Source organism: Hibiscus syriacus, unplaced genomic scaffold (assembly GCF_006381635.1).
Source record: "Hibiscus syriacus cultivar Baekdansim isolate YM2019G1 unplaced genomic scaffold, ASM638163v2 tig00111088_pilon, whole genome shotgun sequence".
NCBI classification, from domain to species: domain Eukaryota; kingdom Viridiplantae; phylum Streptophyta; class Magnoliopsida; order Malvales; family Malvaceae; genus Hibiscus; species Hibiscus syriacus.
The window spans coordinates 2,165,885-2,182,764 of NW_024062978.1; the positions used below are offsets into that span (position 1 = coordinate 2,165,885).

At 34.2% G+C, this 16,880-nt stretch overlaps 2 protein-coding genes across 2 annotated transcripts; both read right to left on the reverse strand.

The window, feature by feature from the left end:
- Positions 1 to 2,009: 2,009 nt before the first annotated feature.
- On the reverse strand, positions 2,010 to 3,944 carry LOC120152227 (microtubule-associated protein RP/EB family member 1C-like). The gene is made up of 6 exons (XM_039164494.1): positions 3,788 to 3,944; positions 3,527 to 3,682; positions 3,339 to 3,445; positions 2,702 to 2,927; positions 2,495 to 2,608; positions 2,010 to 2,389 (listed from the first exon to the last, which is right to left on the reverse strand). The coding sequence occupies exons 1-6, from the start codon at positions 3,893 to 3,895 to the stop codon at positions 2,156 to 2,158; spliced, it is 945 nt and encodes a 314-aa protein (XP_039020425.1). The 5' UTR covers positions 3,896 to 3,944; the 3' UTR covers positions 2,010 to 2,155.
- A 486-nt stretch (positions 3,945 to 4,430) lies between these two features.
- LOC120152230 (probable LRR receptor-like serine/threonine-protein kinase At4g37250) lies at positions 4,431 to 7,105 on the reverse strand. Its single transcript, XM_039164496.1, has 2 exons — positions 5,396 to 7,105; positions 4,431 to 5,176 (listed from the first exon to the last, which is right to left on the reverse strand). Exons 1-2 carry the CDS (start codon positions 6,963 to 6,965, stop codon positions 4,509 to 4,511), a joined length of 2,238 nt encoding a protein of 745 aa, XP_039020427.1. The 5' UTR covers positions 6,966 to 7,105; the 3' UTR covers positions 4,431 to 4,508.
- Positions 7,106 to 16,880: the final 9,775 nt, after the last annotated feature.

Consider the following 16,880-nt stretch of genomic DNA (forward strand, 5'->3'; position numbering starts at 1 on the left):
GTTTGCTTTTCATTTCCCTTTGCTTTCAGGTAATTGTTTTTGACAGTCTTCCCATTTATCACCATCCTCAAGTTCTCTGCTCTTATTTTGGCGTGAGAGGATTTTCGCTTTCATTTTCGTTTAACTGATAAAATCATGCAGCGATTGTAATGGGAAGTTCGTTTAGATGCCATATTCTTAAGTAAAGAACATCTTCAAGAGTTGACATTATGTAAGAATTCAACTATTTGCAACTCCATGTTTATACGATTGACACGAAAAAAATAATTTATTATAAACGACACGTAGACACAAAATTTAGGAGCCCATGTTTTTAGGGTACAAACTGCAGGAAAGTTCTCATCAATCAAGTACAAGGAAGCCTCCTCTATGCTTCCTTTGTCCACAAAAATAATTGAGATTTCAGTTTCACAAGCTCCAATAGACTGACCCTTCAAGGTTCAAACTTGCAGAAAAAAACAGTATCTTAATGGTGTTTTATTTTATGATATTGGTGTAAACAAGTAGAGCTTATTATTACTGCTTTTTATAAATGTAGCAGCTCAACACACTGGATTCTCTTAAAGCAAAACAGACAAAATGTACAACCGTTGGCATAATTTCAAACGCAACAAACATGTCTTGTTTGGTTTGGTAGGAATTTATGAGTTATTTGTAGTAGCTTCAATGATTTGGTCTTTTAGGTCTGATCAATCTTGTTCGATCACCAACTGTTTTTAACTAAGAGATCTACATAATCATCTATTAACTGTCATTTGATCTCGTGTATGCATATTAAATATAGAATTGTTATACCTCTAGAGAAAGTCCTTCAAAAATATATTAAATCTTCATTAATCAAAATCCCTAAAACCTTTACAAGTTCTCTTAAGAAATTATATTATCCCGCAACCACTCTTCATCGGATTGTTATTCTTTCATCCACTCCTAAGTCATTGACATGACTTTTAACTACAAGATGGTCGTATCTGTATATCCTAACAAATTATTTACATACATGATGATCCAAATATAGCACAAGTCACCTTTTATAGTCGGGATATTTATACTTCGAGACAAAACTGAAATTGATCTCTCTAGTTTTCATCTACATCATTCATTTTCTCTCTCATACTACTTTTCCTTTTTTTTTGTTTTCACAAAAAAATATCGATCAACGGTTTTTTTATAAACTGCGACTCTCCGTTCAAATTAAAAAAGGGGTAACTAGTAACGACTGATGAGATTACTATTTGAGATTGAAACGACAGCTCATCCTTAAATCATTATGAAAAAGATGAAGAGAAAATTTCACCATAAAAGTACTTCCTATCAGCAATGGTTTTAGTGTAGATATATAGTAATTAATATTGTATGGATCGAATTAATGGTCAAATTAAATTTAGTCATTAATTTTCACCGAACAGGCAATTTATAAAACATTTTTTAATCGATTCAACTAATAATTGTTTTTTTATTTTAATATTCTATAATATTCAACTAATAACAATACTTGATGATGTCTTGAACATGAGAATAATATTTTATAATTTTTTCTTTTACAATTCTTGATAGAACGTTTTTAAGGTGTAAATTTAAAGTCTAAAACCCTGATTCATAAAATCTAAATAAGATGCATGATATATCGATTTTAGAATCTCATTTATGGAACATTTTTTCCACCGCTAATATATAGGATGATAACCCATTATGGTTTATATGATTTATCATAAACTTATACTATACTATACAGTGAAGGACAATATGTGTCATATATTTGAAAGACTTCGTAAAAAAAAAGTCTCATTTCCGACGCAAACCTATCTGTCTACATATATTTCATTGCTAGAAAGAATGGCGTTGATTGTTCGTTTGACCACAATTAAGGTCACAGTGTACTTTACCTATACAAACCATATAGTCTCCAAAAAGGAAAAAGGAAAATTGTTAAGAGATTCTGAAGCGAGGACACTGTCACTGGTCTTTGGGCTGCTTGGTGAATGTGGTTGAATTAACTGAAAAACGTAAAATCCATTTAGTCAATAATATTTGACTCGCAGGCATCTGAACACACATTTCTAAGAATTCCAGCTGATGACTACAATATGTCCTGTCCTAAAACACTACTGGTTGGACTCAAACAGATCTTAGAAAAGGCTTATAGTTTGATTGTTGATCAGTAACTTATAAGTGGCGACGTGCTGCAGTGGACATCAGAAGCATCAGAAAGCCTTTGCCTTTGAGACGATGTTCCAATTCCAGCAGCATCAACATCAATGTTCAAACTGTTTTTCCTCTTATGGCTTTCAAAACTGCCTTTTTCTTCTGATATCTCACCAATTGGCTCCGCCACTGATGCGTCATCATCATCATCTATAGCATATAAGATCCTTTGTATAGCCGCAACAATCTGCAATCATGTGTAATTAAAGCATTAAAATTGTAAACACTGTATTCTACTACTAACCCATTTTTTTTCCTTTTCCAAAATCTGAATGTCAAAAGAGAAAAATACCGGCGAGTGTTCAATTTTAGGATTCTGGCAGAGAATCTCAATGTCTCTCAACTTTCCAAAGTAGAAATCCCTCTCTTTCTCAAGACTATCCACAGACAGCTTCAATTCCGTGATCTACGTTGTGCAGGATAACATAATACATTAGATTCTTTTTTATATTCTTAAACCAATAATACTATCATTTCATCTGCAGAATACCCAAGTTACCTGTTCTTCGTAGGCAGCCAATGCCATGGATTGTTTGGATTGAGTTTTTGCTGATACAATGGAAGGGTTCATGGATAATGAAACATCATTGCTGCTCCTTCGAGCATAAGAAGATGGTGGTCTAGGAGCAGCGGTGGAACCCTTGGTTGTGCATTGCTGTGCTGCTGATTTCTTGCTTGCTTCCTTTCCTCCTTTAGCTGCCTCCCTCCTTTCTACCGGATTGTAACTAAATGAAATAGCAAAGGCTCATTCATAGATCTTTTCACTTCTTATTCACGATATACAGAGCTACTAGGAAAATATAAGCTTCAATGAAGCACTAAAACACTAAATAGGGAAATCATTTACTGTTAGTGTGTATAAAACCATGAAATTAGTAATGGCTGAAAGGTTGTATGGAGAAAATTAACACACGACATACAGAACACGTTAGCCAAACAAACAGAAACAGTAAAGTAGTAAACAGATTTGAGACGGCTAATTATTCTGAAAATTTAAAACTATATTAAGTAACTTGAAATTAAACGGGGGTAAAGAGAAACAATTCACAATGAGAACAGAAAACCCCACAAAAGAAAGTCAAACAACTAAAATCATTTGCGGACTGAATAAAATTTTGGGATTAAAAGAGATTTACTTATAAAGACCGCCTCCATTGACAGAATCACAATATCTTTTCATCCACTTCATGAACTCCAGATTATCAAGCGGCCAGCCTTTCACCAGCTTGCTCACTTCGATATGCTAAAACCGCCAGAAAGTTAAATCAATATTCAAAACAACGAATAGATTAAAAAACAAATTCCAACAAAATGAAAAAAAAACCTTAGTGATCTTGAGTTTGTTAAAGACATCTTGAAGCACTTTGTAATTTTGAATCATCTCGTATTCATTTTTGGCTTCGAAGTTGACTTTGTGCATGGACACCATTCCCGGGTGAACTGAATCAATCAGCAGGCAGTGAACTGCACCGGAACATGCCTGGGAAACGCACGGGATCGGAAAACATGAACAAAATTCTTATTTATGTATTTTATAATCAAAATTTGGAGAGAGAGAGAGAGAGAGAAAACAGAAGAATGAAACCTCTTCGACTTTGGAGAGATTGAGATGGAGAGTGGAGTTGATCCAAGAAAGAATCTCAGATCGGCCGACGAAGTAAGCCCCATCCATCATTCCAATATTCGTCGCCATTGCTCTCAATTTCTTCTCTTCTTCTCCCGGAAAACAAAGCCTTTTGCCTTTCCTTTCAACGGCTATGTGAGTTTGAAAGGGTTCTTTTTTAAATGAGAGGAGCGGGATCCTTTTTGCAATTCAAAAACCGAGGGTAGCTTAGCCGCCCTAGAAAAAGACTGGAAGTGTCGGTCCATTAAAAATGTACCCATATCAAGACCAAATGTATTCGGTCTTTGTATTAGGTATTCGTTTGAATAATATAATTTAGGGAAAACTACCTATTTGGTTACCAATCTATTAGTTAGTTTCTGTTTTGGTTGTCAAATTATTATTTTTTCATAGGAATACCTAACATTATATTTTGGTCCTCTTCTGATCACTTGTCATTAAAAAATTAACTGTGATACTGATATGAAATTTCTTTGCTTTTAATAAAATTCAACATCTTGTATTTGTTAAAAGAAATAGACAACACAAAAAAACCCCAACGCCTTATTATGCAATTTCTAACTTAACCCACTTAGAAACAAAAGTTTAGATAGAAAAATGAGAGTAAAATGAAAACCTATAAGTCAATAATTACATACATTTCTGATTCCAAGGGCAGCCCAAATTTTAATACAATGGTTTATTAGTATCCATAGTGGTGTGAAGAAGGGATTTTGTCAAGCATTTGCAAGGCTTCTTTCATGGTGGGTCTCTTTTGTGGTATTGGAGATGCACAATTGTAGCCCAATTTGAAACAAGCCAGCAATGCATCCTCTTTGCCTTCTAAATCCCCACGAATCACCGCATCAACCATTCTCAATGCCTTGTTTTGGTCCTCAACCACTACCCCATTTCCCTGCCCTAACTCATCCACAACTATAACTCTCCCCGTCAGAAGCTCAAGCAAAATCACCCCAAATGCGTACACGTCCCACTTCGGGTTGGGCTTGAGGCTCCGAAGCGACTCCGGGGCAATGTAAGGCGATAAACCAAATGAGCTTGGGCTCGGGCTCGGAGTTGAACTAGGACCAACTAGTTCTTGGAAGCTATCCCTCGACGCCATAGACCTATTGCTACCGAAATTTCGAACCGACGTCCCTACTTTAGACCTCGTATCGCCCGTTACGAGCCTTTCGAGACCGAAATCTCCAATCTTGGGCTCCATGTTATAGCCTAAGAGGATATTGCTGGGCTTCAAATTGGCATGCACGTGTTTCTTCTCGTGGAGATACGCTAGACCACGAGCCACACCTTTAGCAATCTTTAGCCGAGTCTCCCATGGAAGATAACATGGTGAAGAACCAACTTTTCCTGAAAAAAAAAAACTAAACAGGTGTAAACGGTAGAATTAATAAACTGAGATAACAAAGATGGGTCGTTTTCTTATGTAAACATCAATCGTTGTTTGACTTTTTCATGCATGAACAATAACGTTTTAGTTACACCTACTACATCGTCATGACGTGCGCATGTTTTTTACCTTTCAAGGTTCAAAACTGGGGGCGGGAGAGGGAGGGGCGGGGAACTCACTGTTATAACGGGCGTTGGCGAGGCTGCCATTTGGTACAAAATCGTAAATAATGAGCTTTTCATCGACTCCCCAATAGAACCCACGGACCCTGACCAAATTGGGGTGAACTAGTTTAGCAATGGCTCGAACCTGGGTCTCGAAATCCTTGAAACGGTCCACACTGTTCTCACCGATCCGTCGGACCGCCAACGAGGATCCGTCTTCGAGCACGGCTTTGTACATGATATTAGTCCCCGTGACACCCAATATGTATGCTGACGCTTTGAGTAACTTGTCTAGGTCGAGCTTCTTTTCCCCATCGACGGTCACAAATGTCCCTTTCTTGTCATGTTCTTGCTCTTGCTGCTGTTGACATTCTTCTTCTTCTTCTTCTTCGGTCCCGGATTCTTCTTCGTACTCTCCCCTCTTTCTCAAACACGACCATCTCAAAAACCCTCTTGGTTCCAACGATGGAGATGTTAAAGACCGATTGTCTTGGGCTGTATTAGCTTCTTGCTTCAGCGTAGTCTCGAATAGTACTCTCTTTTTGGTCTTTATTTTGTAGATGAGAAAGAACACCATGATTAGGAGTCCAATCCCTGCTACATCTCCGACTATAATTGCCACTATTGTCCCTGGTTTGAGCTTGTTTCGTGGTGATGTTTTACCTCCGGTGTCCGGTGTCTTCGGGATGGCGGCTATTGCTGGTGGGGAAGTTGGTGAAGGACTTGGACAATCACGCTTCGTTACTTTGCCACACAGAAGCGGATTCCCGGAAAAAGACTCGGGCTCACTGTTCTTGAAAACAACGGAATCCGGGATTTCTCCCATGAGATTATTGAAAGAAAGATCAACGCTGGCGTTACCGGGAATTTTCTCGGCAAATTCCGGCGGGATTTCTCCGGAAAGTCTGTTGTAAGAAACGTTCAAGTACTTGAGATTGTTGCCCCCGAATTTACGAGGCAAAGAGCCTTGGATGAGATTGCAAGAGAGATCTAAAACCTGAACCGATTGAAGCCCAGTTGGAAGATTGCCTGAAAAATAATTGATCTTCAAAGAAACAACGGTTAGATTCAGGATAGTGGTGAGACTTGCAGGCAAAGTACCCGTCAATAAATTGTCGGAGAGGTTAAGGACTTGAAGGTTTTGTAAAGTTCCGATCGTTTCCGGTATTCCACCGGCGATCAAATTGTTCGACAAGTCCAGAAACCGAAGCTTGGTCGAATTGAACAACGAAACAGGAAGAGACCCATTTAGTGAATTGTTGGAAAGATCAAGACTATGAAGGTGCTCAAGCATGCCCAGATCGGATGGAATCGAACCAAGGAGCTGACAAGTCGGAAGAGACAAGCCGGTAACTCGAAGGTATCCATCAATGGAATCACAGGTTACTCCGTTCCAAGCACAAGGCGTCTGGTCGAAATAATTCCAGCTTTGTAGAACGTTTAAAGGGTCACTGAGAATCAAATACCTGAAAGAAAGCAAGAGAACCCCATCTGTGTTCAGCCCCAGAGATTGAACCACAAGAAACTCAAGAACAAAGAGAACTCTCCGCCATGAATGGAGTTTGAAACTGGGGAATGAGTTCATGGTTTCTCGTATTGAGTTACAGACCACACAATTCTTATATGAAGAGAGAAGAGGGACAAACAGAGAAGGGAACTAAGAAAAATAACTGAGAGTTTCATTTATGTCCATGAAGTTGCAGAGAGGCCAGGCCATGTGATGGAAAACAAAAAAGCCAATAAAATACACGGCACCAACACAAACTTGTCTCGTATCGACAAATATGTTCCGGATTGGCTGCTCTGTGTGTGAATATTTAAGGTTCGATAAAAATGATTATGGATTAATGATATCACGGGTAATAAATAAATAAACAAATACAATCAAGTACCAGCTACATGCTACTAGATCATAACAATAATAAGAGAATGGCATCTTTGCTACAAGACATTAATGCTAGACATCTTTGCTACGGTCCAATATTTCTTGAATAAGTTTAAGGTGGGATTTCTTTTTCCACTCACTGAAATGGGAATAATGCTGTTTCCATTTTTTATTGGTTACGAAGACAAGGGAGTGAGCACATATTCTTCAAATCTCGATCGGTAATATTTCATGTTTTGTCAAATTTAGATGACTGTGTCTAAGACACATACTGTGTGCGTTTCGGCTATTGCTCGGGAAAATTAAACACAGTTTGGGATGGGAATTGGGAAATGAATCAAAAACTTTGATGTGTAACATTATCGTGGAGGGGTCCCTCATCAAGTACCAGCTTCATTCCTTGCTCCACCGTTCCCAAAAATTTGACCGTCTGGTAAAATCATTATGTTTACATCTGAAAATCCCTTAAGAAATTGATTTGACCAGGGCCCAACAATCAACTACCAGTGCTAAACTTGTTAAATCTAAGTTTAATTATGGTTTTACTCTAAAATACTTTCAAACTTCTTTATGATAATAATTTGATGTTGTGATCAGGTCATTCATTTTTATTTATAATAAATAAGATAATAAATGTGGGTCGATATTTTAATATGAAAAATATTGAAGCATCAAACAAAGATGTAACTCATAATATGAAGGGCTAACTACATGGTTAATTATTTATGTTTGTGTTTTGTTCATTTTTTCTCACCTATTTTAAAAACATAATATATGACAACTTTCGTTTATATTTAACTAATATATAGTCACCGCGAGTTAACTGTTATTAACAACAATTAAATATTTTGGTATTATCACACAGCAATCCATGTTATTTATATATTCTCTCAATTTAGTTATATTTTTAATAAATTAAAATAAATTTAATCATCCAATCGAATGATGTCACGTGTCACTGTTGCCACGTGTTGTACCACATGTCACCATTCAGTTGGAGGACTAACCTTTTTTAATTTATTTTAATTTAATATATTTATTTTAATTTAAAATTAAAAAAATGTTTTTTAAAGTTAATATATATTAAATTAAAATAAAGCTAGTCCTCCAACCGAATGGTAACATGTGACATGACATGTGACACGTAGAATCATTCGATTGGAGGATTAAATTTATTTTAATTTATTAAATATATGACTAAATTGATAGAATATATAAATAACATATACCAAATGTGTGATTATAATAAAATATCACGCCACCTAATATGGTAACCTTTAACTGCAATTAATCCGTGGTGATTACATCTTAATTAAATAAAAACAAAAGTGATTGTATCTTTATTAAATAAAAATAAAAGTGACTATATATTATGTTTATTTTAAATCAGTAAAAAAAAAGTGAACAAAACACAAACATATACAATTAACTATGTAGTTAACCCTAATATGAAATAAAAGATAATTATGATTATTTGTAGGTTGACAGATCAAGTAGATATAATTGTCAAATTTCAAATATTATTATAGTAGATTATTTGGACATGTCAAGGATGTTATTTATACATTATAACTAATTAGGAGATTACGAAATAGTTCCTTAAAAGTTCCGATAAACAAAAGAATCTATAAAACATAGAATTGGTAGTTTCTAAAAATGACCTCGAGAGGGAGAAACAAAACTCAAATTTGTTAATGGAGTGTTATTAGAATTTGAAAGCCTAACAGGGCATGTTCTGCTGTGTACCAGTTTTATGCTCAGCACTCCCAAGCTTCCATAACATGGAATAAGGGGTTAAGGACCAATAATCAGTGAGCTATGATTCGTCGCCAAATTGTCCTTATCCAAGATCTCCGCATTGTTTTAATTTATTGGCACTAACCCAGATTTGATTTTTGATGACGGTGGTGGAAAGCTTTTGGCTTTTGTTCTTCTCACCGCAGAATCATTTGATCTGAACTTGTAATCTTGTTCACACCCGGAGAGGACTGCATTTTTCATCCTACCATTCTTTTAAAAAATTGTTTGTGGCAGCTTTACCCACCTCGTTATAATATATTATTTAATCTTAAAAGACTGTCTTTTGCCATGCTTCATTTAGGTTTAAATTTGTGAAAGATGTGCAATTTTTATATTTTTAGAAGAATACAAAAAATCTTTACTATATTTAAACTCTTGTTTTGCTTTTTTCAATCTCTGTAAAGAAATCAACATATATGGCCCATGCCATGTTATTTTTTTCCCCCAAGAGGATGAAAATTAACTTTTGGAAAGGTAAATCTGGACCCACCAGGCACCAGAGCCTTACATCAAGGATTTGGATAGCTTGGTAATTAACATCAGCCATCAGTTGAGAAAGGTACAGAATTTACATTTTGCACATCATGTCTCCTACACACTATCACTTTCCATCTTTTCGCTTTCGGATGAAATTCCCATAATCGTTTTCTGGAATGGAATACTGAGCAAACTAGGAAATTAGGTGAGAACAAACATTTGCGACCTTTAGGTTATAATAATACCCTGAAAAATCTCCAGTCTCAAAGTTATGTTTCCGAATACATATCAAATAAAAAGAAGTTCGCAAATACATATCTTCAGTGCTTTAATTATAAATTCTAAATCCAGTTATAATATATATCAAATTCAAGATCAGAAGGTGCAAACAAAAGCGATCAGTATGATTTTGATCTGATGTGTTGCCAGAACACAACAAGCCAAGTTATTGCCTTTGTCCCTTTATGAAAAGCTTTCCGATGAGAGAAGTGCTATCTATCAGTTGAAACAGACAAATAGCATTGCTTGAATAATAATATCAACGGTTTTGCTTGTGTAACTGCGGGTCATGCCAACTCCTGCCTTTCTTTTCTTCTTTCTTAACTAAAAGTTGTGCCTTTCGTATCTTCTTACAGTTTCGTTGGAATTTGGAAACTACCATATTTGACAGCCAACGTGTATGTAGAAAGAATGAAGACCATTATTGGAGGAGTAAGGTTTGGACAAACATTACTTGCACAGCTTAATTAATGCGTGCACCAAATAATTGAGCTATTTTTTTCTTTTCTTTTCCCTTTATATTGCTATTCGATAAGACAATGACTTGGGTTGATTTGGCTGTGGTGGGACAATGGGAAATGGGGTGTGTGTGTTTTACTACTGAAATAAGCAACAAGGGAGGGTAATGGAATCAACAAAGTAAAATCTAATCTGTAATCCCACATGCTTACCCACTTGTTATTGATCACTCTGTTAGGGTCTCAATAGCCACAACTTTTTACAGGCAGTCAACGGGGTGGTTGGGGTTGTCAGCATTTTCTTTTCTTCTTTTAGGGGTAGGGTCAGTCCCTCGTTGGGATAAGGAAACATTATTTAAGCATTTCTAAGTTTTTCTTTGGCATATAAGGACTTCTAAGTTTAATGCAATTAGATTTCGTAATAGATTTGCTTCCTTTTGTAAAGTATTGCGCTCCAAAATAAGCAGGGATTGGGGTATACAAGTGGATGTGCTGCACACTCTTTGTATTTGTGACAAATTAATATCAGATTCGAGTGAAATAGATAGAATGAATAGATTCAGTTACTGCTCCCAGCAAGCTTTAACTTCTAGGGCTGCCTAATGACACCCATAATCATGAAAATAAATAATTGGTCGAATGTTGTTGCTTAAATTATGGAACGACAGGATATGGCTTCCATCACAATGGGTTAGTCCATGTTATTAAATTCGAGTGCTCGTTGTGGCCCAACTAAAAAGTTGATGTTTTCAATTGCCCAGTGATCAAAACCTATGTTATTTGTTAAAAGTTCGATGTATTACCTCAATTCTTTCAAAATATAAGATTTAATTTATTAATTTTTTACTTTTATCAGAATTTGAAGGGTGAGACACCTCCTGGTTATCATTTGCATCGTGGGTTCGGATCAGGTGGGTTATCCACTTGGAAGGTGGTGGATGGTGCAATAACATTTGGAGTTGTAAAACTACTGGACGTGGTTCATTGTGAAATTTATGGAGAAGCAATTAAGTTTCACTGGAATATTGAGCAATAAACCTGAAGAAAATCATGGTTTTTACAACTGGAATAGAGTAAGGGTGTTGGGTGTTCTTTTGCTTGAGAGGGCCAAGATGAGGCCAATCAACTTTATTTTAGAGGATGAATTAATGTCCCAAGGGAATGCGAAATGCTAACCAGGACAGGCACTCGTTTCTGGATGTTCAGTTGGGGGTGTAGCTTCCATTCTTCATTGTCATGAAACTACCCAAGTAAAATGTCCAAGTGGTGCAGGCTTGTTCCTCGATTCCACAAATGTGGCTGGTGGCCGTACCTTAAGGGATATGTATGCAGCTGTGGTTTACCTTACGATTGTTGGAAACAATACTACTGCAAAACAAAATCATTAGCATTGACTATTAAACGATGGAAATAGATCGATTTACTGTGTCGTGGTATGGAAGTCATTATCTTAAAAGTAATTTCGTCCGAATTGGTGTAATCATAGAAGTTGAAGTTACCCATAAGATTAATACAATCTTCCAAATATCGTACACTTGAAGTGAGGAAGTGGAACCCACTTGTGCTGCCCTCTTTAATCAAAAACGTTTCAAGAAGGAAATACATAAGCCATCAATTGTATGTAAAATTAAGGAGAGACATCCCTTTTACAGGAGTGGTTAAAAGTATAATTGTCAATTGACAATTATCCACCTTCAACCACATCCTAAAAATAGATAACCAACTCCCTAAAAATATCCCTTAATATTTGCATTACTAACAACCCCACTAATGCAAATAAGTAAACAATTTTTAAATACGAGAAAAGGGCAACAATGAAATTAGTCACTTAAGTACTAGTGAACGTATTTAGAACTAATACATAATGGAATAAACAATTCTTCTCTTAACAAGTGAATGAATCTGAAACTTGTTAAAATAGGAGTAAACTCAAAATATAGGACTAATTTCTTCACCAAGTTCTACGATAGATCAACAAATTTAGCCTATATACCTCATGATGCTAGTAAGTACTCTAAAAAGACCGCCCATATTCTTTCATAGAAGGTGGCTAATTCTTCACACTTACGTAGGTGATTTCGTCAAGTCTATCTCAAAATAGACCATCCAATTAGGGATATAAAATCATTAAGAACATTTAGAAAGCGCAACCTCTCAATTTAAAAATCAATGAATTCATTAAGTCCGTCTCATAAGGACTACTCAAAGCCTAGGATATGAATTCATTAAGAACATTCAATATTTCATCTTTTTAATTTGATGAGTTCATCATATCCATCTCATAAGGACTACCAAATCTTGGGTTATGAACTCATTAAGAATGTAAAACTCAACATCTCAAGTTGGTGAATCCATCAAGTCCCTTTCATTAGGACCACTCAAATCATGGACTATTAATTCATTCAGAGTGTAAAACTCATCATTTCACGGTGATGGATTTATCAAGTCTTTCTCACTAGAACCACCTAAAACTTGGGCTATGAATACATGAATTCCTTAACCAAATGGTCTTAAGACCATTTCCCCTCAACTATTAAGTTAAGGGATTAATATAAATCTTTTTTATCCTCTCGTACATCTTAAGTACTATCTCTTTATTTTACGAACTCATGCATTCTCTTACCATTGTAGATTTGGTTTTAAACCATTCACATGTTATCTCATGAGTCACGTAAAAATACAAAGAATAAAAAAAAACTTCTTTAAAAATTCTTAGCAAGATAGATTCTTAAGGCATTCAACCTTATGTTTGACTAAGCTAAGACTTATCATCTTATGATTCACAGTAGAGCTATTAAAACAAAATTTCACAAGCTTTTATAAAAATTGCTCTACTTAGATAAACATATACCTACTATAATCTCACATATATCATTTATAATTTTAAGATTAAAATTCTCTTAGTTTCATGCAATTTAAAGAGCCATTCTCATACACTTTATATATTTCACAACACAATACATGAAATCATTAATTTCTTTTAAACACCCCCACATACTCTAGGGTAGAAGATTTTCAATTACCCCCACATCCTCTACCCTCAAGGTGTCTATATTAATATCATATATGACATATAAACAATATTCTCCTTCAACTTTACTCAAGTAAAAATAAATTCATGTTAGATTTTAAACATAAAATCACATGGATAGACAATCAATTCTCCTTTCTCAATTATAGAAGTATAACAATAGAATTTTAATAGCTAATATTTTTCATAGCATCGCCTATCACATTAATCAAATATTGAAGAGACTATTAGTAGTTCAACTACTATGACCAAATCTTTTTTATCTTAATAAGATTATCAAATTTCACCTTTTTACTTCTTTTTTATGTTAAGAAGAGTGTAAATTTGTCATAGTATTTTATGAACTGAAGCATAGAAATGAATAATGCACCAAGTAGGTTTCCGAAAAAAGAGAAGTGATGCACTAAGTACACTTAAGTACCGAATCTTTTCCAGAACCATTCCTAAACATGAATTCTCACTCTATCACACTAGTATAAAAATTCTCATTACAATTTATGCTTAATAATTTTTGTTCATAATTAAGCATACATAAAAGTAGGCTTCAACTAACCATTTAGTTTAGTCTTAGGGGTTGTTTGATAAAATAAAATGATTAAACGTTGAATGATTCAATGGCCTGAATGATTCAAATGCTCTGTACGAATTAGCTCTGAATGTGACATGTTGTTTGATAATGGTTATGAATGTACAATCTAAATTATAAATATTTTCATTTTTACCTTCATAATGATTTATTATATTATAAGATATGATTGTTTAATAAGACAACATGTGAAAAAATATGTATTATGGTAAAATACCGGGTGCTTAATGATTCAAAATGTACTTTAATGCTGAATCATTCAGCAGTGTTTTGTTGATTCATTCAGTATAATCTTAATTCAGAGGTGAGAATCAAACACGCTGAATGATGAACGGTTCATCATTCAACGCTGAATGGTTCCATTCAGTAGTAAACAAACATCCCCTTAGTCTCTAAACTTTATCAAAAGTTATCACTGTGTTTCAAAGACAGTTTAAAGATTAATAAACAACAATTTCATGTAATGATGTAATATCAAATGAAAAACACAAGTCTAAATAATCTGATCTTTTTTTTCTTCCACTCATGATGCGATCTCATTCGATCTTGTCTCGAGTTAATCACTCCAAAAATTCTAACCTTAAATTTGCCAGTTGACTTTTCAATTTTCTATTATAGCATTCTTCACATGATTAAATTCCTCAAAAATCATAAAATATAAACTCATAGTATTAATCAATCACTTGAAAACTTAATTGAAAAGTTTCTGAGTTATGAGACAAAAATAAAAGAATAAAAAATAATCTTTAAATAGAGATGGATGAACGTAAAAATAGATAATTAACTCCTTAAAATTTACATTACAACAAAACTGTGAGCAAAAGAATGTACCGAATAGTTGTACCAGACAAAAGACCCCCCTGTTTCTTCTCAGTGCAGAATATGATGCTTGGCAGGCCGATCAGAGGCCATCAATTGCTCATTGTCATGGCTATTTGACATAACTGACATTAATTTTCTCTAATATCTCTTTTTTGACATCGTTTGATTAATATTTTCTGAAGTAACACCTTTTCTGTTGAGCTGACGAAAGACGCATCCCCGGGGACGCGCTTTACCCGTGTTTTAGTTGAGTTGGATGCCACGTGTGGAAGGCTCATCCCCGGAGACGTGCCTTTCGCCAGCTCGACTGCCACGTATTTTGTTTAATAATAAATATTTTATTTTTATTATTATTATAAATTAATAATATATTATGTAAAGTGTTTCGATTATAATGTAAGAATTATCAAATGTATTTTGTTAATGTGTGTTAAAGGTAGAGTGAATTATCTACATTAATATGATATAACAATATATGAAAACCAGTTTTGACTTTATTGTAGTTATAGGAAAAATGTATGAAATTATAATATTACACATATGGTTATATTATTATTTTTTATTTTGATTATCGATCTATTAATTTTATCAGTTAATTATTTAAATGTTATCAATCTAGTCATCTCATATTAATATTTAACAAAAATATTGATGCATAAGTTAATAAATTAGTGTAATTACATATTTAATCTTCAAGACTTACATATTTTATGAAATTAGTCTTATTGAAAATTTAATTTAATAAATTTAATCCTCCAATCAGAACATGAAATGTGTCATCGTATACATAAATTTTTTAATAACTTTTAATTTGTTTAATTTAATATTTTTCTCTACTTAGAAGGTGAAATTATTATTATATTTTTAAAAAAATTATAACGACAAATTATATAAATGCAATAACATTAAATTATTAGAAACAAAAACATTCATTTAAATACAATATTAATTACATAAGAGTTAACGGTTATATGATGATAACAGAGCTGAACATTTTTTTCTATTGCGTCCGATGTTTCTACAATGCCCACATCGTTTTTGTTCTGTTGACTTCTCCCGAATATCCATATCACAATGTATTCTAGTAGATTTTGGACGACCTGAGTCCCTCAATAGCAATATCCAATCGCAACAGCATTTCGTTTTCCATTATAACTGTAGACAAAATAATATAATTAGCAAAAAAAATTAATAATTCTAAATAAATAATAATTATATAAATATTATTTTAATAAAAAAAATAATATTTATATAATTATATTAATATAAAATATAATAACTATTTAAAAAAATACTAACATAAAAATAAATTTCTTACCACTAATAACAAATTTAAAACTCAAATAGTTGGATAATTTGAATTATATAAGAGAGGAGAATATGATTTTGGTGTGAAGAATGAGGGAGGGCTGAGGGGGTTTATATAGGGGAGGAGGGGGTAGTTAGAGAAAACGGATGGGGGCATTTATGGCATTTAATGGAAGGCGCGTCCCCGGGGATACGCTTTCTACACGTGGCAGTCGAGTCAGTGAAGGCGCGTCCCCGGGGATGCGCCTTCCACACGTGGCATCCAACTCAGCGAAAACACGGGTAAAGCGCGTCCCCGGGGACGCGCCTTTCGCCAGCTCAGCAGAAAGGGTGCTACTTCGGAAAATATTGGTCAAACGATGTCAGAAATGATATATTAGAGAAAATTAGTGTCAGTTATATTAAATAGCCCATCCGGTTTGTGGCATCACTCCATCGTCTTCATTGCCAGATTAAATTGATTCAGAATGAAAGAAGTTATTGTTATTTTTAAATATTCGGTTCAAACATTATAAATATTAAGAATGAAATCACTATAAATATTAAAAGTGAAAATGTTTAATATAAAAAAATTAAGAGTTATCTTTAAACGTATATCATCATACATTTATCTTATATTAGTAAAAAAAAAATTAAAGAAAAGAAAATTAAAGGTAGCTCCGGTAGGTGCAAACATTTGAATTTTTTTAGCAGTAAATCTAAAAAATTATCTATTTATAAACAAGATTCCTAGTTAGAGAGTCCCAAAATTTTAAACAATAAAAAAAAAAGCTTAAAAGAGAGTGAGTGCAGTTCAGATTTAACGCGTGTCAGTTAGCCAGCTGTATCCCAAACAACATTTCCGCTAACCACTC